At 40.2% G+C, this 25769-nt stretch overlaps 1 protein-coding gene across 1 annotated transcript; it reads left to right on the top strand.

Moving 5' to 3' along the window:
• Nucleotides 1-1297: 1297 nt before the first annotated feature.
• On the top strand, nt 1298-6006 carry ZIP6 (ZIP metal ion transporter family). Its single transcript, XM_088970230.1, has 2 exons — nt 1298-2237; nt 5581-6006. The coding sequence occupies exons 1-2, from the start codon at nt 1533-1535 to the stop codon at nt 5893-5895; spliced, it is 1020 nt and encodes a 339-aa protein (XP_088826356.1). The 5' UTR covers nt 1298-1532; the 3' UTR covers nt 5896-6006.
• The last annotated feature ends 19763 nt before the right edge of the window (nt 6007-25769 follow it).

The following is a 25769-nucleotide window of genomic DNA, read 5'->3' as shown; positions in this document are numbered from 1 at the left end:
CCATCTCCAGTTAGACGGTTAGGCAGTGACGGTTCTGTCTCAGCAGAAGGGACGACAGCCGAGTTGACAAGCGCAAGAGTAATCATACCCGATTTGATAAGGGCCTCGGGACGAGTACGCGAAGCGACTATAAGAGCCCCCTGCCCCCCCGACAACGGAGGTATGTAAAAACTTTGCGCTATTTGGTATTACCTTGCTTTTGAAAGATTCTAACTTGAGCTTCGGAGCCTCTACACCGGGTTCCCCTCGGAGCTTTCCCATCTCTCCCGTTTCAGGATCCCTGCTACCTCGTTCGAAAGCAAGGCAGCAGACAGCTAGACCAGCCGGATCGCGCTCCATCACTAACGATTCATTGTCCCGTTCAATTTTAAAAACCATACTAGTCATTATTGCTTCTATAGCATCTTCTTCCATTCGAACCAGTCTGCTATTTTCAGCCCATCCTAACCGGTTATTTATCTCCATTACTAATTTAAGTGTCAGAGTGACTTATTGAATAATCAATTGTTACTGATGCATGTTTGAGTCAACACGCCTCGAATCGAACAGATATATATATAAACTATTAAATGTACATTTATTTATTTATCATAATTAAATTTTAAAATAATCAATAATCAATAAATAAAGAAAAGATGAAAGAGAAAGAGAAAGAGGGTGGAAAGTGGAAAACAAGACTAGTCACACCAATCTCGATGCTGAATGGAAACGGGCGATGTTGGCCGTGTCAAAGTTGCAATTTGTGGGGCCCCTACCCAAATTTCAAATTCATCCACGTCTGTCCACTGCTCCGTGCTCACTTGTGGCTGTTTCTGTCGCTCACCATCGTCCTTTAAGGCTTTAATTATCCGATTAACCCAAATTTTTAATAAGAAAACTACTCTCGCGATGAGAGGTTGAAACCTAGACGAAATCATTCGTCTTTAAAAAACACCCTCGTTTGGAAAGACGATTGTATCCTTCACATTTACACGTGTAAAAGCGTTTCGCGTCACATACATGATTCTCCAATCTCCTTAGCCTTACGAGAATATGATATGAGTTTCTCAATTTGACATCAAATCAGCCCCACAAAACTGCGTCCACAATTTCCCACAGTGCATCCCCGCCGTGTATTGGAAATATATATAAAAAAATAATGATATCATCATCTCCCAATAGACGGCGGGGATGTGCAGACGTTGTGGGGCGCAGTCTGGTGGGGGCTGATTTACACGAACGCTCGAATAACAACACGTAAATTTATACAGAAGAGAGAGTCGAGTAGATCTTTACTCCTACTCTCGCGAGTAGTCGCGAGTAGGTTTCCGAATTTCTGATTCATCACTCATCAGCCGTTCACGCATTTAAGAGACTGAACAAATAGAAATAGTTAGGAGCAGTCCACAAGGAGCTCAACAAAAAGTCCACACAAAGGACGGGGGAGGAGATATAACACTTCCCTACGCGCTTCTCCTTATTTTCTCTCTCCCTCCCTCTCTTCTCTCTTTGTCTGTGTTCTCTACCCTCCCTCCTAATCTCCGCATCAATCGATGGCTCGGTGCGAGAGCGACACTGCCCGTGAGCTCTTGTGCCGAGATAGTCGAGCGGCGACGACCCTCAAGCTCATATCCATCGTTGTGATCTTCCTCACCAGTGTCTTAGGTATATCTTTGCCGGTGATTCTTGCTCGCCAATTTCACGGGAAACCCGCGTACGAGAAGATTCTCCTGGTTATCAAATGCTTCGCTGCCGGGGTAATCCTCTCCACATCTCTGGTCCACGTCCTCCCTGATGCGTTTGATGCCCTCTCCGATTGCCAGGTCGCCAGCCATCACCCATGGAAGGACTTCCCTTTCTCCGGCTTAGTCACCTTGATTGGGGCTTTACTTGCTCTGTTGGTGGACGTGACAGCCAGTGCCCACGTCGATAACAAGCCGAGCCACTACACGCCTATTGGCACACAAGAAGAGTCTCCAGCGGTAACGGCTTCTTCTGTGGGGAAGAAATCGGTGGATAGCGGAATAGAGATGGGAGCGATGCCGGTGAGTTGCCATGACCAACACGCCGATGAATTGGCGAAGATAAAGCAGAGATTGGTGTCCCAGGTTTTGGAAATTGGGATCGTATTTCACTCGGTGATCATAGGAGTGACGTTGGGGATGTCTCAGAACCAGTGCACCATTAGACCTCTTGTTCTTGCTTTGGCGTTCCACCAGATCTTCGAAGGGATGGGCCTTGGAGGCTGCATTGCACAGGTTAGGCAAAGGAACCCATTGCCCACAATCTTTCTATCGTCATAAATAAAATTAGAATCAGCAAATAAAATTAGATGGCTTGATCCTGATGGAGCATTGTAGCCACTGATTCTTCCATCGGAATCATCGTTAATCCGTTAATCATAAAGTCCGCGGTACACTATAGACTGGTTCAGGTCCTCGTCAACTCAATTTTCGTGGGCCACATATCATGACTTTCTACTTTGGAGACGCGTCCTGGTCTGACCCTAAGCCGGCTGCGGCTTAGTTCATTACTGAGACAACAGTGGTATTAGTAATTAGTAAAAGAAAAAAAAAAAATGTGGCGACTGGCAAGCATCCAAGACCTATAAAGTAAAAGATGAGTGATCTGTGAATTATTTAGCCTCTGCTCTCAACACAAAGCTTTCCACCGAATACGGAGTCGAGTTAGAAACTTCTATGCTTAGTGCTAAGGATTAACAGTCATCAGATGTTGCTCCTAAAATAACATACAAATAACCTTCTTGCTCATTATTTGGTATCATTAAATTAAATTCTGAATCATAATATTGGGAAATTGATAAAAAAAAACAATCACAATATTGGGAAAAGCATCTTAAAATGGTGGATATAAAGCTCCTGTGGATTGGGTATGTAGACATGTAGCCCATTCAAACAGTAACCTATCCTGTAGATGTGTTATGGATGTATTTTCTACTTTTCTATTACAGACATACAGTTTATTATCTTTTGGTAGAACAGTTTAAAGAATGACGATGTATTATTATTTTGATTGTAACACACACTCATACACCCAAACAAGAGAGAAAGAGAAGGGGGGGGGGGTGTTAATGTCTTAATGATAACATATAGATGTCTGGAGAAGAGAAAATGTCGGGATGGGAGGAGAAGAGGAAGGAACAAGGTCTTTTTGACGTACCAAAATCTCTCTCTTTGTTTAATTGTTTTGGTAAGTACAAGCTGTGATTTTGGCAACACATGTTAGCCAAACAAGAATTTGACTGTTTGTAAGGACAGAAGTCATCTCTGTCCACTTGGTACAGCGAGATTGAGTGGGGAAAAAATATACCAACAAATATTGAATATTTTCTTGATTCTCCATCTCTATTTTGATCCGGAGAGTGCATTTGGAACTGGATTTCATTCCTGTCTCTGTTCTGCAGAATTAAGATGACCGCCTCCCCTCCTTAGCCATCTCTCATTCCGCTAAGATATCAAATTTGAAGGCTGAACTCGATTTGCTGAATTCTGCTTCACTATTTTAAAAGTACCCAAATGACAGTTCTGATAATTCCAATTCTTTGCTGATCTAAATGCAACCTAAAACCCTTTTCTTATCACTCAGATGCCAATTAAGTTTTTACCATAGGTAAACATGAAATGGTAGAAATAAGAGGTCAAACAACTGTAAATGTTTTTTTTTTTCTTTTTTAACCAATACTATCATTACTAGATAAATATGATACTGAAGTAAGATTGAAAAAAATGAAGGATGTTCTAAAACCTCAATGCATTGTGAGAAATGTTAACTACAGTCCAAAGTGTCAAATGTAAATCAGAACAAGGTACAATTTCCTCACTTGAGGAATTATTGAAGACCAAAATTGTAAGCCCATCAAGTCAAGCTTCATTAGTTTACAAAGCCATCAGTGGTTTGCCATGAAAGCCACATAGAGGAAATTGCTGGCCGCCATTGAACGTAGGGAATGTAGTATATTGATAATTAGACACATGTCAGTGTATGCTCTCTTGACTCCTTGAAGTCTTCAAACTAGTAATGTAGTTTATTGATAATTACCAGTGAAAGATGATTGCTGGTTGCCATTGAACATAGGGAGTTACCCTAGAATTCATGGTTTTTGTTTAAAAGAAACTCATTGTCTATGTGATGCTAAGCAACTAGGTGGCAAGTTGTCCCCTGTACTATGAGAAGCCAACATGGAATGCACCTGTAGGCTGGATTAGTATCTTTCCCTTAATATATAGTCCACTTGGATAAATTGGTATTTTAAATTGGCATATAAGTTTGCATAATGCCAGTGGTCATCCCTTTTTTTGTTAATGAAGTTTTTTCTAAAATACATAGATATGGCAATAACTTGAAATTATCTTATCTGTAAATATTAGAATATTTATCCAGCAAGATCATGTTACTTATTGAAGTATCTACTGTAAATAGAGAAGCATTAATTATAAGACACTCTTTTCTTTCTTAAAAATTATTTTCTATGAGATGATTTTACCCTTCAGAAGAATGTTTATTTTTAAAAAGCATATTGCTTCTTTTCTTTCTCTTAATCATACCTTCGGTATTAGAAAGTTGGCTAATTAATTGGTTCGAAAGTTGAACTGTTAAAAATTATTGAAAAACACTGGTTTGTAGAATAGCTAGCTATGATGGCGTCCAACATGCCAGGATGGGCTGCTGTTTTGGGCATATTGATGCTGCATGGCTGCAGCAGTCACCAATTGACAGTTTATAGGACCTGTTTTCTTTATGTAGCAAAAGCAATAGCAATATGAGCATAACCTGGTTAGCCCCATAGCAAAAGCTTCATTTGACAGTGGTTTTGGCCTCAGGATGAGAAAACCTGTCTTGGTATCTGAACTTAAATAGATTTCTTAATCTTTTCTTTTTTGATAAATGGATTTCTTAGCCTCTTTTCATGGGTACTTATAATTATTTCCTGAAACTTTACTGTACCTATTCCATGGACATCTCTTAAAATTCATCTAATCCCATTAGTTTTGTTTAAATAATCATCTCTAGTTCTTTTCTTCATTTCATATGCAAAGTCTCTCCTCTAAGTAAATATACTGACTTGTAAAGACAATTGTTTATTAGCCAAGCATATATGTCAAATAGAAAAGAACCACATCTGACCTATTCGTCTTGCTATATATTTAAAGAACCTAGGTACTACCTCAGCCAGATGATAGGATCGGTGCCGGCAGACCTGGGTGAAAATCCCATATGAAAAAATAAAAGAACTTCTTTTAATGGATGGATGATCGATATGCTTTTGTTCCCCCTCTAGTTCCATATCAGGCAACGGCAAAACTTGGTTTTAATTTGTAGTATTAACCTTTTGGTGTGCTTTAATGAGCAACTTGGGTGCTATTTATACTTGTACTACTCATTTGATTGGATGTGCATACTTAATGGATAGCATGAAGTGCATTACACGTTTTATTTTTAACTCTCCCCATGGTTGCACTGTGTCTACAAGTCTAGCATGTTGAAAATTGGTAGAATGAATCATGATATTCAAAAATGGGGAATGTAACTGAAACAATGATTTTGCGTGATGAATTAATTGTTTTTGATGATGATGGACAGGCGGGCTTCAGCATGGGAACGACCGCTTACATGAGCTTCATGTTTTCAGTGACAACTCCAATGGGAATAGTTTTGGGGCTGATGATATTCTACATGACTGGTTACGATGATAGCAGCCCTAAAGCCTTAATACTGGAAGGGCTCCTGGGTTCTCTGTCTTCAGGTGTTTTGATATACATGGGACTTGTGGATCTCATAGCCGTTGATTTCTTCCACAACAAGATGATGGGTTCTAAACCCTGGTTGAAGAAGGTTTGTTACATCGCCCTAGTGCTTGGGTCTACTACCATGTCCGTGCTTGCTCTATGGGCTTGACATTTTTTATTTTTCTTCTATCTTTGTTATTAAAGCAAACAGAGGATACATGTAAAATGAAATTAGTGCATATTATGTTTAGCCTCCTACCATCCGCATATTATCCTTAAATCATTTTCCCGTAGATACCAACTGATAGAGGCAGGTCTCTGGCTAGTTGCGGACACCCCGGTCTGTGGGTGTGGCCCCATGAAAAAAAGAAATTATATCATTTGCACGTAGATGTAGGCCACATATATGGATGATTTCTCATCATCATGTAGATGTGGTACAAAAGTATATAAGCACCCTCTATACTTGACAAACCACTGGGGCTTCAGGACATCTTCACAAAGCAATTGGGGTTAGTATTATTGATTCGTTTTCCAGACAAAACAGTACACAATGCCATAATGGATATCGATTCCTCTGAGTTCAATGTAAGCCCAGTTATTACTTGTTACCCTGAAATATCAAAGTTTAACAATGACCCTCCCGATTTGTCAAGACCCTGTGTCCATGTCTACATCAGCTCTCTATTTCCAGGTGGCAAAACTACTCCAGAGCTTGTACACTATGTAGGCTACATGTCGATTACTACACATAAACGTTGCTACGGTCCGTTTTTCCTTCGTCCTATTTTTTTATTCTATTTTTTATTTTCTGCCACGCGCTGCCTACTGTACCAGTACCATGTTTGTTCATGTCAAACAAACATTGAGAATAGACTTGGGTGAACTTTTGCATTGAGATGTTAACTACGAGCAGCAATTTTTTACCCAACCCGCTGAATCCGCCCAACCCACCCAATTATTAATGGGTTGAACCCATTTATTTATTTCCGGGTCGTTGTGGGTCGGTTAACCCAATACGGATGGGCTTTAATGGATTGGGCGGGTTGGGTGATGGTTAACCATCAAACCCATTAAGGAGCATAGAGTCAGTCTCAGAGACAATACTCCATACAACATGCAGAGAAGTGGAGACTAGAGTTGAATGAGAACGAAGAGGGAGCTCTAGGTTTTAGCAGAGACCACTCGATCAATACAAGTATACAACGATTTAAGCTGTCGGAGAACGAAGAGGAAACTCTAGGTTTTAGCAGAGATACGACGATTAAGGCTATCGGACAACGCAAAGTGAATGACGAATTCTAGGGTTTAGTAGAGACCAATACGGCGATTTAGGCTTCCATCTTAGGTACTTGATGAGCGCAGATTTGGCCCTCCAGTGAAATTGTGACACGTGGCACCTCGTGACAACTAGGCGACACCCAGGCAATAACTTACCAGAGGTCGTACGAAGTGGTCATTTCAGTACTGGTAAAGGAAGCAGATTGGGTCCAACAACCCATCTACTATGTTAGTAAAATATTGCAGGGAGCAGAAACGAGATATCCAGAGATAGAAAAGCTAGCCTATGCGCTGGTCATTGCAACCCGCAAACTTCGTCCGTATTTCTAAGCCCATACCATCATCGTCCTCACCGACAAACCCTTGAGGCAAGTATTACTCAGGCCCGAGGTCTCTGGTCAATTGACGAAGTGGGCCATCGAACTCAGGGAGTACGACCTCCAGTATAAACCACGAATCGCTATCAAAGCCCAAGCCTTTGCTGATTTTGTTGCATAATGCACGTTCAGCTCCGAGGTCCTCAACCTGGGTTGAGCGCGAGGCTCCTAGTTCGAGTGAGCTCGATGCTCCTAGGCCGGTTGAGTCCGAGCCTCGTGAGTTCGCACCCAGTTCGGTATCTCTCCTGGTTAGGCCGAGCGTGAACTGGAATGAAGAGCGCTGGATCCTTCACGTAGATGGCTCCTCAAATCAACAGGGCAATGGAGCCGGTGTAGTTCTCCACGGTCCGAGTGGCACGAAACTGGAGTACGCGCTACGCTTCAAGTTCGCGGCGTCCAACAATGAGACAGAATACGAGGCATTGATAGCCGGATTAGCCCTGGCGCAAGAGGTAAAGGCAAAACACATAGTTATCTGCAGCGATTCCCAGCTTGTGGTCAACCAAGTTACAAGGGAATGGAAAAATGGAGGTAATCTCTGCTCTCTAGCTCTCTCATTCCTCTAGTATCATCTTCAAGCTCTCGACAATCAAAGTGCTAACTTAGGCATCGGAGAGTCCTTGTCGGGTAAATACCCCCGGGCCCCCTAGTTCAGTTCTCGTAGGTTCTTAGCTCCCGCTGCCTACAAAAAGGAGAAAAAGATGGAGTTCTCGCAGGTCCCTCAGCTCCCACCGCCTACAAAGGAGAGGAGATCACCTCATGCAGAGGGCAGTTGGCCTGTGGTACTCCAGGGAACTCCACCATCCTCTGAGTTACAGGCCGCCTAGGAGCAGGTCAAATGGCGAGTCCACCAAGGTATCTCACCACCAGGGAGCTTAGCATAGCTCTCCCCCAGGCAGTTCGCCATCAGGGAGCTCGGCATAGCTCTCCCCAGCTCGACATAGTTCTCCCCAGCTCGGCATAGCTCGGGCAGCTCGGCATTGCTCTCCCCCAAGCAATGAACCATCAGGGAGCTCGTCACCAAGCATCCCACCACTAGAGAGCTCACCACCAGGCAGTTCACCACCAGGGAGCTCCACCATCCTCTCGTGGGAGCAAATCAAATGACGAGGCACTTAGCAAAAAAAAATTGATACATAACAAAAAATGATATGTGACCAGAAACGGTTACATCAATACTCAAACTCTCTCTCTGTATCCTTAACCTTGTCTGCTCGCCTGTGGGTTGAGAAGCAAGGTTTACTTCCATCTACATCTACATCTAGTGAGGATCTTCCACTGATTGAGAGTTTTCCAGGCAGTGGAAGCCTTCTTTTTGGTTTCTGCCTTCTTCTTTCCCTCTGCAGTGGGGGTAGCCGGGTAGCAGAAAAATTCCAAGCTGCTTGGCCTGTAGTCAGCATCTAATCCATTGCTTTAGGTGCCATCACTTTTAACCATTGGTTCATTGTAACATAGAACTAGTTCATTTGCTTTCCTTTTTCGGGTGATAAACTGAAAAATGCAGGCTAATTCAAAAGGGCACCCCTTGGAAACGAGGGGGAATGGGAAGCTTCCAAATAAACTTAAAACATTTCTTCTGGATGGAAGAGATTGAGGATAACTGATTTTGCTAATCCTACACATAAGCCTGATTGGTAGAGAATTTTCTAGATGAATGAGCAGTCCAAATCCCCCAAGGGTCTCCCTACTAAAATGAGATTGGAGGGCTTTTTGATCCCAAGATCCATCCACTATAAAATCTGAGATTGAAGTATTCATTAGATTTGCAGGAATGGGCTGAGGGATCCAACCAGTCAGATCCCAAGATCCATCCACTATAAAACTTTCCATGTTAACAACAAAAGAATATATTGCTGATTTGTTTTCATGCAGTTGAGAAACCCACACCATGTGATCAGCCATTGCTTACATCTATTTTTTGTTTTTCTTTTCTTTCTTTCTGTGGGAATTTTTGTGTAATATCAGGTTTATTCTAATCTTAAACTCTTCTATAAAATGAAGAAAAGGAGCTGTTTTCTTAGAAAATAATAGCCTCTCTAAACATGTTTAATACATGCTTGATCCTTGACAGCCATAGTGTGGTAACATTAAAGATGGACGGGAATTGTTTGATCAGATGGTGAAATCTGATGAAGTCCCATGGAACTCAATGTTGGTTGGTTATGCTACAAATGGTTATGGACTTGGAGCATTGAAGTTGTTTGATGAGATGATGTGGGTGTTGATCCAAACAATGTCACCTATACAGGTGTATTGTCTGCCAGCAACCATTGTGGATTAGTCAGTGGGGAGAGAGATGGTTTTATACAATGAAAGAAGATTATCATATTGAGCCAGAGATTGAACACTACTAATGCATGACTGATCTGTTTACTCGTGCTGGTTTTCTTGTAGAGGCAATGAATCTAATCAACTGCCTGCCATTTGAGGCAGATGTGGTCCTCGGTTTTGAGGGGCTCAGTCAGAGTTTGATCAAGTTTCTAGAACAGCTTGCATCGTTACAGAAGATAAGTTTCAGGATTTAGGGCGGCCACAGTCCAGGGAGGATGTTCTGCACTTCCTGAATGAGCTTGGATGGCTATTCACTTCGAAAGGAATAGCAACCCTAAGTCAGAGGGTCCCAATTTCTCCCATTCACGGTTCAAATTTCTCTTCACCTTTTCAGTTGAGAGAGACTGGTTTACTGTGGTTAAAACGCTCCTGGACATCCTAGTGGAAAAAAGCTTGGGTCCAGGTGGGTTGGATTGGGTTCAGGTGGGTTTGGGTTGAACCCAATTCATTTAATTATATCTAATTGGGTCATTAATGGGTTGGCAGGTTAGATGGGTTGAGTTGAAACTCAATCCAAACCGAACTCAACCCAACCCGTCTAATTGCCACCTCCAATCTTAGCAGCCTGAAAATCATTTGGTTAAGATGCATCTTTCTACGTGAAGATGAAATGAAAAAAGTCAACCATTTGGAATTTCTCGAAAATAACCTTAAACGAACTTTATACATCTTTTCAGGACGACATTTTTTTATGGTTAGATTTTTTCTTAATCAAACGGGAAAATATGAAAATACAGGCTGCTAGGCTTTTAAACAACTGATAACCCAGGCAGAAAGATGTGCCAAACGGGGCCTTATTTATGCAATTCTTTTAAACAGCCGATAGCCCATAGAGAAAAATGTGCCAAACGGGCCTTGTTTATGCGATTCTTTGGTGCATGGCTGCATGCTATTGCTAAGAGTTGTGACTTGTGACTGCTTAATTAATGGAATTTGTTTTATTTGCTCTGTATCAGCTTCATGAAAGAGTTGTGTAAGTTCAAATTCGAAGTGGATCTGAATTTAGAATATCTCTGACAGTCATTCCGGGTTTGTCTACGGGCCAAGCCTGGCCACTAATCGAGCTAAGCTTGTTCATGGGCTCGGTAGCCCAGTAGTTCAGCTCAATCCAGTAACATCACTAAATTAATTAATTTATTAATTTGAGATAGCATTTACCAAGTGTTGATAGTACATAAAGTTTTATTTATTTATTTACTTACTTTACTAAATTATTTAATTAGTTAATAATTTAATAATCTAACAAATTATTGTTGCTAGCAAAGTAAGACATAGAAGCATATATATTTATATATATTTATTCTCTCACTTGATTGTCTATTTATCTCATTTATTTTATAAATTTAGTTATTTGTTAAATTAAATTAATTATTATTTAACTTTTTACAATTATTCCACTATATAAAACAAAAATACAATGAAAAAAGTCATCTCTCCCTCTTTCACTTTATTGCTTGATGTCCATGATTATTTATTTATTATTTTATTTTATTAAATTACATATATTATTATCCATAAATTTTTGTTTATTTTAAATAGGTCTTTTTTTTCAATAAACTTTTAATTAAAAAGTTTACCTTCTGTAAATTTTTTTCCTATATAATAATTTACCTTTGACAAGCCACTTACCATGAGATGAGGGCAGATTTGGCCCTCCAGTGAAATTGCGACACGTGGCACCTCGTGACAAATAGGCGACACCCAGGCAACAACTTACCAAGTTGGTGTCCCACCCAGGCACCAGCCTGGCCAGCCTGGTGCAGCCTGCGCGCTGCCTGGCGCGCGGCCTGTACGAAGCCTGGTGCGTGGCCTGCGTGACCTGGCCGACCTAGATCAAACTGGCACATGATTCGACTTGGCCGACCAGGATCAGCCTGGCACATGATCCGACCTGGCCGACTTGGATCGGCCTAGCACATGATCCGACCTGGTTGACCTAGCCGACTTGGATCAGCCCGACACATGATCCGACCTAGCCGACCTGGCAACCCATAAGACGTGCCCACCGATAAACTCGACATGCATACCCCACGATATGTGGAGGCCGACCGACGTTCCAGAAGTTGGTCAACGTGCATGGTGGTTACCTCCAAGGAGCTCGCCAAGGAGCTCAACAACTCACCAAGGAGCTCAACAACTCACCAAGGAGCTCACCAAGGAGCTCACCAAAGAGCTTGGCAGCTCACCAAGGAGCTCACCAAGGAGCTCGGCAACTCTCCAAGGAGCTTGCCAAGGAGCTCGCCAGCTCTCCAAGGAGCTTGCCAAGGAGCTAGTCATCTCTCCAAGGAGCTCGCCACCAAGTTGCCACCAGGGAGCTCGTCGCCATAGGCAGCTCGCCACTTGCAGGGTAGCTCGGTACAGAAGAGCAGTTTGGCATATCGCAGGAAGATCTCCTGTCTGACGACTGTACCTGACAGATCTGGTGGCAGCACCCACATTTCTTGCCAGGCGGCGGCGTGCCTGCCGTCTCTAAAAAGCATGGCACGCCTGACAAGTCCGTACCCTGCAACAACAGCCTACACCTGCCACCTCAGTCATGGCAGTAATGGCTTGGGTAGTGGCGGTTACACCGGATGTGACTGGACACCACTATATAAGGACTCTGACCCCCAAAGCCAAGGGGGGGGGGGGGGGAGAATAGAAAAAATAGAGGTAATCCCTACTCTCTAGCTCTCTCATTTCTCCAATATCATCTTCAAGCTCTCTACAATCAGAGTGCTAACTGAAGCGTCGGAGAGTCCCCGTCGGGAAAATACCCCGGGTCCTCTTATTCAGTTCTCGCAGGTCCCTTAGCTCCCGCCACCTACAAAGAGGAGGAAAAGATGGAGTTCTCGTAGGTCCCTTAGCTCCCGCCACCTACAAAGAGGAGGAAAATATGGAGTTCTCACAGGTCCCTCAGCTCCCACTACCTACAAAGGAGAGAAGATCAGCTCATGCAAAGGGCAGTCAGGTTGCGCTGCACCAGGGAGCTCCACCATTCTCTGAGTCACAGGCCGCCTAGGGGTAGGGAGCTCATCACCAAGTAGCTCGTCACCAGGTAGCTCACCGCCAGAGAGCTCATCACCAGTTAGCTCACCACCAGGGAGCTCATCACCAGGCAGCTCACCAGGGAGCTCGTCACCAAGTAGCTTGCCACCAGTTAGCTCACTACCAGGGAGTTCATCACCAAGTAGCTCACCACCGAGCAGTTCACCACTAGGCAGTTCACCACTAGGTCAAATGATGAGGTACTTAGCCAAAAAAATTGATACATCACAAAAAATTGGTACGTGACCAAAAACGGTTACATCACCATGTATCATGTTTTGCAGTTGTAGGGGCTTTTTTATTAAAAGTAGTCATTGTTCAAAATAAATATGTTTGGTAAGGATATTGTCATTGGAATTGACAAGATCTTGGGGTGTCCACAGTTTGGTTTATTGAACCATGGGCAATTTTTGCAAACTAAATTGCTACCACTGGATTTTCCATTTCTCCAAGCCGAAACTAAACCGGTACCACCAATTAACCAATCTGTCAATTTCGGTTTTTGACCAATTTGGTTCTTTGGTTTTTTGGGTTTTTATATTTATATAATATATAAATATGTGTACTATATTATATTATAAATAATAAATGATATATAATATATTATAAATATTTATATTTATATATAATATATAGAAAATATGTAGCATATATTATAAATATACATATCAACCAAAAACCAAACAGATCCTTCAGTTTTTCTAAAATATCAAACCAAAACCGAATTGATCAATTTGGTTAACCACATTTCCTGGTTTGATTTTGTTGGTTCAGTTCGATTTTTTGGTTTAAAGATTTTTCATGAACACCCCTAACAAGTTCATTTCTTAGCGGGTAAATAGTTCTCCACTTCTCCTGGCACATATAGATTTTCATGATTAGTAACTTCATATATGTTTTATTTTTCTTTCATACCACCATACTTCGCCCCGATTTTGATTCCTTCAAAATATCTTACTCAGCACTTGTGTTAATGAAAATGGAAGCCATTTAAGAAATCGCTTAGAACTTGGGAAAACCAGAGTATGATTACCAGATTATTTTTTTTTCCTCCATCTCATCATGTCACAGAGTAGTAAGATTTAATAGAAGAAAACTCCCAGTGCCTCGTATGGGAACCTGATGAGAGAACTTCATGGCCTTGGTGACTTGAAAACTGCCTTCATTCAGAGACCCAGGGAAAAAAGTAGGCCAACGGAACTTGAACCCTCTCCAGTCTCCAATATCAGCAGATTCAGCAGAGAGAAATTCCATTAGCATACCGTAACGAAGGGTTTCACTTGGGATACCGAAATTCCAATATCAGCACAGAGAAATTCCGGGTAGTAGTGGAACTGTGGAAGTGGTGTTTCTACTAGGATTAAATATATAACTAAACTTTTACCATTTTTACTTGTAATGTTGGGAGCCTCTATCAAATTTTCTTTTATATTGAAATTATTTTCAATTTCACTTTTAAGTTCAATGGATTTAAGTGTTTTTTTTTTTTTCAACTAATAACGAGGAAAGATGGATGATACCGTCGTGATTAAATTGGGATAATTGGTCCTAATTATACTGACATTTATAAAATAGTAAATTATTTGTGTTTAATAATAAAATAAGTTTTTTAACCAAAATAATCTTATAAGTCAGCTTGAAATTTATTCTTTGGAACATAAATATAATAAAAATAATAAAAAAAGAAAGAACGGATACCATTATTATGGAGACAAAATCGAGAAATACAATCGGTTCGATCAATCGGGGAGAACCGACCCAGCAGCCGGGGGACAGGGATAGACCGATAGAGCCGGAACTGGAATGGAAGGTGAAAAAGTAAAGGGATTCAAAATCAAAAAAGGGCAGCCCCAGCAGGCATACCCATACGTGCGGGTGAGACAAATAGCTTATAGCTCCACTTCTTTATCTACGTACTACGCCTTCCATCGTACTGTCTACTTCTCGAGTCTCGTGGTGAAGACGGAAGCCAGACGGAAGCCAGACGGAATAGACGGACCAGACACCACCTGGAATGCCAATGCCAATGCCAATGCCAATGGTGGGTGGTCTTCTCTTCACTCCTCAAAGATCAAAATCGATATTCACGGCTGCCACGGCACCGGAGTCCGGAGACTAGAGACTGATTTTCATTTATTTTATACATTGTTGCATACATTCACATTATAGATCCGTGAAAAAGAGTGGAGTAAAGAAGCCATCACCTTCACGTGTTGCACCTATGCCTGACTCACTCCTGAATCCTGATTTTGGGAGAAGGAATATTAGATATCTAGATGGATAGATTGATGATGATTACGATGTGTCGAATGTCGATTCTTCTTCTCACTTCTCACTTCACTCTTCTCACACACATCTCATCTGTACGCGCGTCGCAGGATTCCTCATTTCCACGAATATGCTCTCTCTCTCTCTCTCTCTCGGCAAGTCGGCATAGACTGAAAGGCGAAAGCCATCTCTGTCTGGGTGAGTCGTGGCACCCCACTCCCTACTCCCTCTGTCCCTCACTTCCACTTCCACTTCCACTTTCACTTTCACTTCCACTTCCGCTCGATTCAAAAATCTACTGTCTGTCTAGGGAATTACCCTTGACTAATCAGTCAAAACTCTCTCTCCTTTTTTTTTTTGTTTCTTCTTTTATATATTAATTGAACTGTGTATGAGTTTACACAAATATATTAATCGAATATTAGATGACGTGTTTCTGTAATTCGTACTCTTGAGTTGATGCATGCAGCCGGCTATTTGGCCCCTATCTCCAGTTAGACTTGGGAAAAAATATATGGTAAGCAATCCCAAATCTTTTCTTTTATGTTTTATCAAATCTATTGTGGAATGAAAATTGCCTGGACCGGAGATCGGACCTACCGAAGTGTCTCCCACTCCGACTCAAATCAAAAAGCTTTTACAGAAGAGAGATCAATCAAACCCTGACAACTGTGTTTGTCCAAATTCCATTTAACTATCACTCGAGAGATTTTCTCTTGGTAACGGTGTTTTTGGTTCCAGTAAGATGCTAATAACCCATATTGTCGTCAAGTCTAGTCTAGTCTTAATCTCATCATGAAGAAGAAGAAGAAATAAAGGAGGGAGGAGAATAACTGAATAATAAGCACCACAAAATTTGAATGGTTGAACAAGCTATAAATTAATAATGGAGCTGACAGTGAAGAGGCGGTTAGTTATGCTGCATTTAGAGTATGGTGCTTGGCTCAAAATGGCATTAACAGAGCGTGTCGGCAGGCCTCAAATACTAGTAACCCACTAACCCACTCCAGAAGCTGCGATCTTTGATACCTTTGAGTTTGGGTTTGGGGGAGGGTTACTTGGTACAGGAATCAGAAATAGCATCCAAAGTAGCAAACCCGTATGAGTGAATAGTGATGATGATTCTCTTCACTTGCCATTCTAATTAATCTCACACCTCGTCAGCATCAGCAAAATGCAGCAGCAGCAGTGATTGATGTAAGGACAGGTAAAGTAGGTAATTTTCAGTTGACAAGCAAGCGACTAATTAGGGTTTCGAGAAAACCGGTGCCACCCACATGTGGCATGTGCACTTGCTTCCCCCTCGTCCTTTCTGTCTTCTTTTTTCTCTCATGGTCATTACTCTCCCCAATTCGTTTTACCCCAAAGCTGTAAAAATGTAAATCCCTGCCTCATATTTTGACTTGTTATTTCTTTCAGATGATCCCACCGAATTGGGTTCCAACCTGACCTGCCGCGGTCACGAAATGTTTGTATCGGGATTAATAATGTTTTAGACTGCGTTTGGAATCGATGTAAATATTTAGATCGCTTTGGTTTAATTTACATTTGGAAAGAGTGTATAATAATAATAATGAACTTTACACCGATTATTCAAAAGACAAAAATACAACAATAACTAATAACGGTTAGTGTAAAACATCATCCATGTAAACTAAACTGATGATGTTTTTAAACTGATCCCAAACGCAACCTTGTGCTTATAAGCTTCAAGCTCTTGCCAGTTGCCAGCACCCAAATTTGGAACATTGACAAATTAAGTGGCCCACGATACATCAAAAAGAGATGCTTTTCACTTGTTACAAACACACCACATCACCGTTGGGTTAGAATCTGAGTGACAAGGTGGTGTTAACTTTTTCTTTTCCCAAATTTAAATTTAATTGCTGTCTGAAAAAGGAATTTTTTTCCCGAAGACATACGCGTAAGCAAAAGAGAAAAGAGGGATGACGATGAGACGTTAAAGTGCTTTTCAAAGTTCTCCTCTGTTTTTTTTGAAACAAGGAGATGAACAGTTGATCACTTTCACAAGAAACAGTGCATAACCTAGGGAAAAGGCATTGCCCCACCCGTACAGCAAAGCCGGCAAAGATTGGGACTCTTTGGATTTAGTGCTCTTGACATAAATCCACCTCGATCTTTGAAACCCCACAAATGAAAAAGAGGAAAAAAACTCCCCCATCATCGACCCACCCTAAACCCTCCCACTATCGCTCTCTCTCACTCTCGTAAACCAGAGCAACACTTGGAAATATTGCTGGGGGCCTGGGCAACCAATCTATCTATTGTTTGTCAACCAAAAAGGAAAACCCCAAATCCAAGCCCAACCCAGTACGTAGCCATAACTCCAGTCTCCTCTTAAATGATCTCTTACAATACACTGATAACCATGGCAGGGAATGCAGCAGAAAAGAATCCAAGCATCTGGAGGGTCCGGTTAGAATCCAGAATCTCCATAACTCAAGTACAACTACTGGGTGATCTGAATCATTCGTTTTTCTTTTCTAAACAAAAAGGAAAGAGAAAAACGTAAGAAAGATCACTTCATCTATTTGACTAGTCATCTCAATCATCTTAAGTGTTACACTTGTTTGGTTTCTATGTGCCCAAGGAAGGATTCACTGCGCCGGACTCCGCACAGTCTGCTACCTGATACAAGTGATAATATCTAGTCATCCTAGCTAGAGCTACATGAATATGACAAGATCTCCTGAGTTCCATAGGCCCTTTTGGCTGGCATATATATCCTGAATATAAGATGCATGTCTTGTATGTTAATATTTTTAAAGTTGAATCAGATTGTCACTATTCTCATACAGATTTAGTATTATCTATGCTTTGTGGGTTTATGTTAACATTAACGTATTTTTTGAGGAGGGGTGGTCGAATTCTTTGGATGCCTAACATTGGTACTTCTGTACCAATATCACTTGTGAAGTAGTTTTAGTTAATGAATAGCATGACTACCAAAGTTATTCATAAATGCATATATGCTCATGTGGACAATGCATGAATCGGTACAATGCCATTGTTACTCAAGGGACACTTGCCATACGAGTTTGGCTCAAGCATGACATTTTACCACGCTAGTCCCTTGTCTAATCTAAATGAATTATCCCATTGTCTATAGTGCATGAGTGTGTTTCGGCCCAACAATTGTTTATCATCATCAACATTCATATGCCAACATCATCGGCATGCAGGAGTATCCTCACATCAGCGCCCAGTCGTTTCTCATCATAGACGTTCCCTTTTAACACGTAATAATCGCCTCCCATAAACCAACAAGAACCAACCGAACGCCCCAATCATACAATTTAACCTTAATAAACTATCTTATCGAACAACTCTTAACCTTACGTCGCACGAGTCTCTTCCGCTTCAGATGGCAGGGATGGTAATTATTAGTTGCGGTAAGTAGAAAAAGAAAAACACTAGAAATGGCCGATTGGGAGTGTTGAGAAGCAGAAACATGAGATCTTAAAATCCGCTGCCGACGACTCCTTACGGTTGTTAGTTGTGGGTCACATATACGTAAATGAGTCAAAAAAACACAAAAAAGTAAGACCGTACAAACTGCAAAGCCAGAGTTGCACAGGTGAATCCCGTACCGCCTACACCCCCCTCTACTACTCTAGTTCTCATCTCACCCTTGAACCTCTTGATAGCAATAGAGTAGTCCTCTAGAGTCCTAGGCTTTCGTATACCAGACGTGAGACACCCGAATCCTGCGCCAAGCATCAGATAGATGATAGCTCCCCCTTTTGTTCGTTCATTCATTCTTCTTTCTTTCATTCATTCGTTCAAAATTAACCAACGTACCGCCATCACTAATTTTTCCCTCTCTGTCCCTGTCTTTGTCTCTGTCTGTCTCCGACTCCGAGCATGTAATATGTATATTTATTACTCTTTTCTTCCTCTATATATAACCATCAGCAAGTGTCTCCCCAATAACTACAATAGATATACCCACGGATGGACAGCTTCCCCTGTAAACCCAACCCACCTGTTTCAACCGCATCGATGGCTTCTGCCAACTCCAAGGAGAAGAAGAGAGGTGGCAAGAGAAGCAAAGGAGTGAAGCTGTCGACGGACCCACAAAGTGTAGCAGCCCGACAGAGGAGGCACCGTATCAGCGACCGCTTCAAGATCTTGCAGAGCTTAGTACCTGGAGGCACCAAGATGGACACCGTTTCCATGCTAGAGGAGGCCATTCACTATGTTAAGTTTCTAAAGACCCAAATATGGTTGCATCAAGCCATGATGAACTTCTTACACGACGACTCTTCTTCTTCCTCTTCTTCTTCTACTTCCCTCCTCTCTCCTCCAGACTTGGTGTATTCGTCAGCTGCAGCCTTAGCAACTCCGTCTTTGCCACCACCACCACTGCCTCCGCCAGTTACTCCGTCTTTGCCACCACCCACTTACTATCAAGGAACCGATACCATCTTCTCGCATCTGTCTATGAACTACTAGCCTAGACCTTCTTATTTATTTAGTGGTAGTAAACTTGAGTAGTTGTGTCCTTGTTAGCAAAGATAACACCCCCCCCCCTCTCTCTCTCTCTCTCTCTCTCACCTCAACCCCCCATCGCTTGTACTTGTACGTGTGAAAGCCGCATTTGTAAATCAGAATCAGCTTGTTAAGTTGTTCGTGCGGATAATTACTATTATGATAAGGTGCTAGCTTCTGTACTCTTTACTTTGCCAAGTGATGATCTGCCTTTTTTTTTTTATTTTTTAGTGTCTTAAGACTTGGATGGATGAGTACCATGGAACGCGTCGAAACTCCAAAGCTTGTGAGGAATAATAGACTATTGTATCAAACAGCTTACATCTGTGATCATGGTTAAGTTACGGATGTATCCATATTTTGATTTCCGATGTTCGAGCCCCGCCGGGACCAGCAAGCATGCAGGTTGTTGTTTTAATTTAGGTCGTTATTTTTTTAAATTCAATTTCTTAATATTTAAGTCAATTGGACCCAGGAAGATTTGTACCTACGCAACGGCTTCTTATTAACGTATCAATTTACCTTTGATCAGCTTTGGAACGATGGTGGGCTGGCTTTATTTTATTTCTTTTTTGGGCAGGGGACTGGTTTAAAGAGTTTTTGTTTTTTTTTTCTTTTCATTATTTTTTTACGCCTTCAAGCTTTAAGGCCTCAAGCCAAGTCAGTTGCGTATCTCCCAAGTCCCAACTGGCCTGGCCTATGAATTACACAGGCATGAAATATTCAATCCTCTGGGTCTGGGCCAAGTTTGAGGCTTCCAATTTTCTCTCATATTGTCCAAATCACATGATTGGACTACCCTCTATACGTGTATCACGCATTTACAAGCCCAGTTGCTTGGAACATCCATTAGTCCACCACCATTTGTATGGATAAGCTTCTTGATATAACAAATATAGAATATTTTTGTAAAGGCCCCTTTCTTTCGGAGAAAACAAAAAAAAAATAGGAATACTGTGTTTCTCGTCTTTTACAAGAGTTGTCTCCATTTGAGAGTCTTAATAAATTCAGTCAACAAGAAATTCCACCAGTTGAAGCGTAAATTGCAATTCATCCCTTTTACGTTTTCTTAGTTTCCATTTTTGTTAGCTGTCTGAGGTGGAACTGACAACATAAGCTGACTTCGTCCTAATATTTTATTATCTGGGGTAATGGATTCATTCTAGATATGAACTTCTGCTCTAACTTTTACGGGTAAACCACAATGAAATCAATTAATTTCAGGTTGCATCCAAACAGGAGCTTAATTAATAATCTAAATATTCATCCAGGAAACAGATGCAGACTTGAGAAATACCTATCCCTACCCTCCTTTAATAGATAAAAAAAAAAAACCAAAGTAATTCCACTGGTGCAAAATAGTCCATTTAAAGTGAAATATTAAGAGAAATGAACTGAACGTTTTTGAGCCGCCGTTGACCCAGATGGTCAGACAGCGGATTGTTTGGCCCGAGAACCGTTCAGGCATACCGCCCACCGATTCATGACTTTTTTGGTTTTTTTATTTTAATTATTATTATTTTTTAATTTTTGGACAGGGCGGTCGAATCATCAACCCATCAACCCGAAAACCTGGATCGTTTTTGTAAAGCCTTCAAATACATAAAAATAGGACATACGGAACATATGGACCATGCATAGAATTGAACATGCAATCAAATCCAACGAGTCCACCAACTGATGGATATGGGCCCAAGATCCGTATACAACTCTACATGCAGAAATATGTGGGTTCAAAAAGGGAAGCTCCCTAGTTGACCCACTTAAAAAAAAAAACTGCTAAAAGTTGAAATTTCAAAATTACATTTGATGCTATATAATGAGGTTGTAGAAGGACATCAAGAATTTATATGAATACCGGAGGAGTGTTTACATGTGTTTGTGGGAGAAAGAGCAAAAAAACAACACAACCGGAGAAGGAGAATCATATACGTAGTATGACTGAAATGTCACATCTTCCCTCTTTTACATGTCAATGTAATAAGTTGTTTGACAATACAAGTTTCCGTGTAATGTAATTAAGTGATAAAATAATATCGCATTTACATTTTAGATTGTAATTAAGTGCAACCTACCATGCTGCTAAGCTAAAGCTAAAGGTTTGTGAGTGGAGTTGGGGGGTGTTTGGAATTTAGATGAAGATTTTAGGTTTTCTCGTCTACTCCAATACATTCTTGATATGGCTGTGCTATTGTTGTTTTGAAAAACCACATAATGGTTTTTATCGAAAAAAAAAAGACACTCTTAGATAATTTAAAATTTTTTAATTAAGTAAAATATCAAATAAGTAAGACGATGGTGATATCGTTTAACCACATTCACTGAGGAGTTCGGATCTACATCTACATCTACCCACGCCTCACTAAGCTCTACTGAGATCCTTATATTTTGCTACTAGCGGTGAAACTGAATCCCGTGGAATTCAAGCCCAACATTGTTGGGTTTCTTTTAACCAATCCAACAGCAATACAACTTGCACTCCCAACGTTTTTGGGATGGGACAATGATGGAATGGAGGTAATGCCAGGGTTTTTCAAAACTATTGGAGAGGTTCTTGTTGAAATGAATATATAATCTGCCTCAAATGTAATCGGCTTGATTATGACTCGTCCAACAATGAAAAATAACATAGTGATTCTTGATAGAAGTTTTTTTTCTTCAAAAAACAAAGAATTGCTGATAGAGGCTTTATTTTTCTTTTATGAAGTATGTAATAATTTCTGAAATTAAAAAAAAAAAAAAGAAAAAAACTAGAAAGAACAGGGAAAACGGGAAAACATTGCGCCAATCTTGTATGTTAGTGTGATACCTCCATGTAAGATCTAAGATGTACCCAAACCAAAGCTGAGAAGATCCACTAATCAAAATAGCCAATTTATGGATAATGAGTCCCATTTGTTTGACGATGCCACTAATCTGTTATAGTCCCACACCTAATTCATAAATTAATTAGAAAGGGGGTTGCAGGGAAGGAAAAGTGGTTTACGCGGAACTCAATCCGCGGCAGCTGACCACTTGATGTTATTTAGGTATGTGTTTGTAGGGTGAACATTTGATTTATTCGGTTAAAAACTGAATTGAATAAATCGAAATTTAAAATTTAAAATAAAAAAAAGATGAAAATTGAACTAAAACTGAATTACAAGAAAGTTGAAATAATCAGAATTGAAATTTTCGGTTATTTTGGTTAAAAGTCAAATTTAATTAATATATAAAAATATTATATATTATAATATATATTATGAAATTGAATTTCATTATAATACATTATAAATAATATACTAATATATAAATATATAGCATATTATATATTATATATTACGTATTATATAATGAATTTAAGTTAATTCAGTTTTTTCAATTAACTGAATTTCTAACTATAAAAACTGATACCAAAAACTCAAATTCCTAAAAATCGAACTAACCGAACCAAATTACCCAAAAATCGAAAAAACCAAACTAAAAAACAGAAACCGAAAATTTTGGTTCTTTAATTTTAACTGAATAATGCTTACCCCTATATGTTTGGCTTGGCTTCCGATTATTAAATAAGTGTTTGTATATTATTTGTCTTCAAAACTGAGAAACAATACTTGACAAACTTTCTGTTATAATTTGTTAGCAACTAAGCATCACTAGGCGCCACCTTAGTGAAACATTAAAAAATGTTTAGCTGTTGGGAGATACGTTAAAATGAAAATTCATCCAATGATTGATATACACGTAAATCAAGACCAAAGGTTATGCACAATTATGCATACAAAAACCCTATGATGGGACAAATGTTGATTTTGCGATGACATGGCACCATTTATTTGATAATCACAAACCATACCAAACACCCCCTTAATTTAGGTCTTCTGTTTAGGGTTTCATGAGTGTTGGTGTTTTGAACGAGTTCAAATCAGCCCCCCACAAGATTGCCCCCCACAATGTCCCACAACACATCTCCGTTGTGTATTGGAAACATCTCCCAATGATGACATCATCATTTCTGGGATTATCATCAGGAGATGTTCCCAATACACGACAGGGATGTGTTGTGGGACATTGTGGGGGGCAATCTTGTGAGGGGCTGACTTAGTCTCATTTCAAACACTTGCATTGCATTCTGTTTCTCTGCATGGACCCAACAAGACAAAATGTGAAAATAATTAAATATCATGTCTTGCATGTGTGTGCATGAGGCTACATGTTTGGAAGTGAATTTAAGCCAGTTCCGCACTCTCTACTCTCTAGGTAGGGCCGTAGGAAGTGTCAATTGGACGGGATTTGGACCAATTCAATCTGATCCATATGAATCCATTACAAATGGATCCACTTTGATAAATAGTTTGGACCATTTTGGGCCAGTCAAATTTAATATCTGATCCATCCAATCAATTCAAATCAATCATTTTAATTTAGATTTGTTGCAACCCAAACCTGGTATATTGACACTTGTATTCTTATCTTCTATCAAGTGCCCTGATAATGGATCAATCTGACTCAATCCAATATAAATACATTACGGATGAATCAGGAGGACTCCAATCCAATAAATATTTTACATCATTAAATCTCTGAATGGATCCAACTCAATATGCCTTTTTGTCCATCCATTCCATTGGAATTGATTTTAATTCGGATGGGGTTCAACCCTAAACCAGTGCATTGACACCATCTCTAGGGGAGAATTGTATGCCTGGCAGGAAGCATCAGCTGAAACTTCAATTCTAACATGGGATTATTGTCAAAGTAAGCCGAGGCTTTGGATTCCTTCCTATCCGCGTCTCTTTGTCAATACTCAATAATGGAAGGAGTCACTGAATACGCTTCTCACTTTTTAACTCCTTTCCTTGGAGTTTTTACAGAATTTGTTTGGAATGCTTTCTTTCATCTGCAATATGCATTATGCCAACAAGATCAAATAAAAATGTTGGTGTTGGTGTTTTGTTTGTTTGTGCATGGTTTTCAAAATCGGATCAGATTGGATGGTCGGATCAAAAAAACTGAGAATCGATCAGGTGATCGGTTCTAGTTTTTTCCTAAAACCGGATTTTCTATAAAAACTGTTGATTTTGGTCAGCAAACCACTGATCTGAACGGTTAATCATTCAAACCGTTTGAACGATTTTAACTGATTTTCATTTTTTTTGTTAGAACGGGCCAATCGTTCAGGTCAAACAATCATACTGTTCAACCTTGTAACCGAACCCTTGACCGATTCAGTCTCCGGGTCGGTTTTAAAAACTATGGTTTGTTGATGCTTTTCAAAGCATTCTTTATTTCTGCTAAATATTCTGTTTCTTGACAAAATGCAGGGTTTTTTTTTTTAATTGTTATATCTTCATTTGACGTGTTGAAAGTATTGCGCAATTCCAGGTGGACTAGGAAAGAAATTCCATTTGACCTCATTATTAGTTACCATATATCTTACAGACAGTGTGAACTGGAAATAAAGGTCTGTGTATGGAGCTATGCTGCTGAGCTGAGCTAACAAAATTAGACTACCCGCCTGCTGTATTGTATCGTGATGTGAAGGTAGTCCCGAACTACTTTTCATTTTTTTGTTGTAGGCTCAGTTTGGAAAGATTATAAATACATACAAAATATAAGATTCTGCACTTTACATATTTATACTTGTGCTCCTTTTAAATTGAATTTTTTAAGGCTCGTTTGATTTACGGGAATAAGGGTTTGAAATCAGAATCGGAATAGACTATTCTGATTTTAACTATTTGGCTGGGCAGAATTGAAATCCTATTCCCATTCCTGCTGGAATGACATTCCCCCATTTGAGAGAATGGTCATTCCCTGTCTCTTCCCTTAAAAATAAAATCCTATTCCTACTGATTTTAATTTTTATTTTCATTCCTGTCTGAACTAAATAGATTATAAAAATGAACCATTCCGATTCCATTTCTGACTACAAACCAAATGGACCCTCATTGTTTTTCTCCAAATTTCTTAAGAGAGGTTTTGAAGATGGGTTAATAGAAGAGAGCTAGCTTGGATTTTACCGGAGCACAACAGTCACAGAGAAGAAAACCGTTGTTCTACGTTCTGCTCTTTCCTATATTACTACATATTTCCTCTTCCTTGATGTGTGCGCTGTAGCCTGTAGGTGTACATATGGTATTGGTATATAGGTTCGCTGTTATTTCGGGTGAGTTTATACATCAAACCAACCATCGGGGGCTCATTTCTTTTTAGGAGAGTGGTATTTGTTATGTCTCAGCTTAAACGCAATTCGTTTTCTTCTTAC

The sequence above is a fragment of the Nelumbo lutea genome, chromosome 2 (assembly GCF_056320005.1).
Source record: "Nelumbo lutea isolate HS-2025 chromosome 2, American lotus-T2T, whole genome shotgun sequence".
Classification (NCBI taxonomy): Eukaryota; Viridiplantae; Streptophyta; class Magnoliopsida; order Proteales; family Nelumbonaceae; genus Nelumbo; species Nelumbo lutea.
This window is presented reverse-complemented; position numbering and strand designations above follow the sequence as displayed.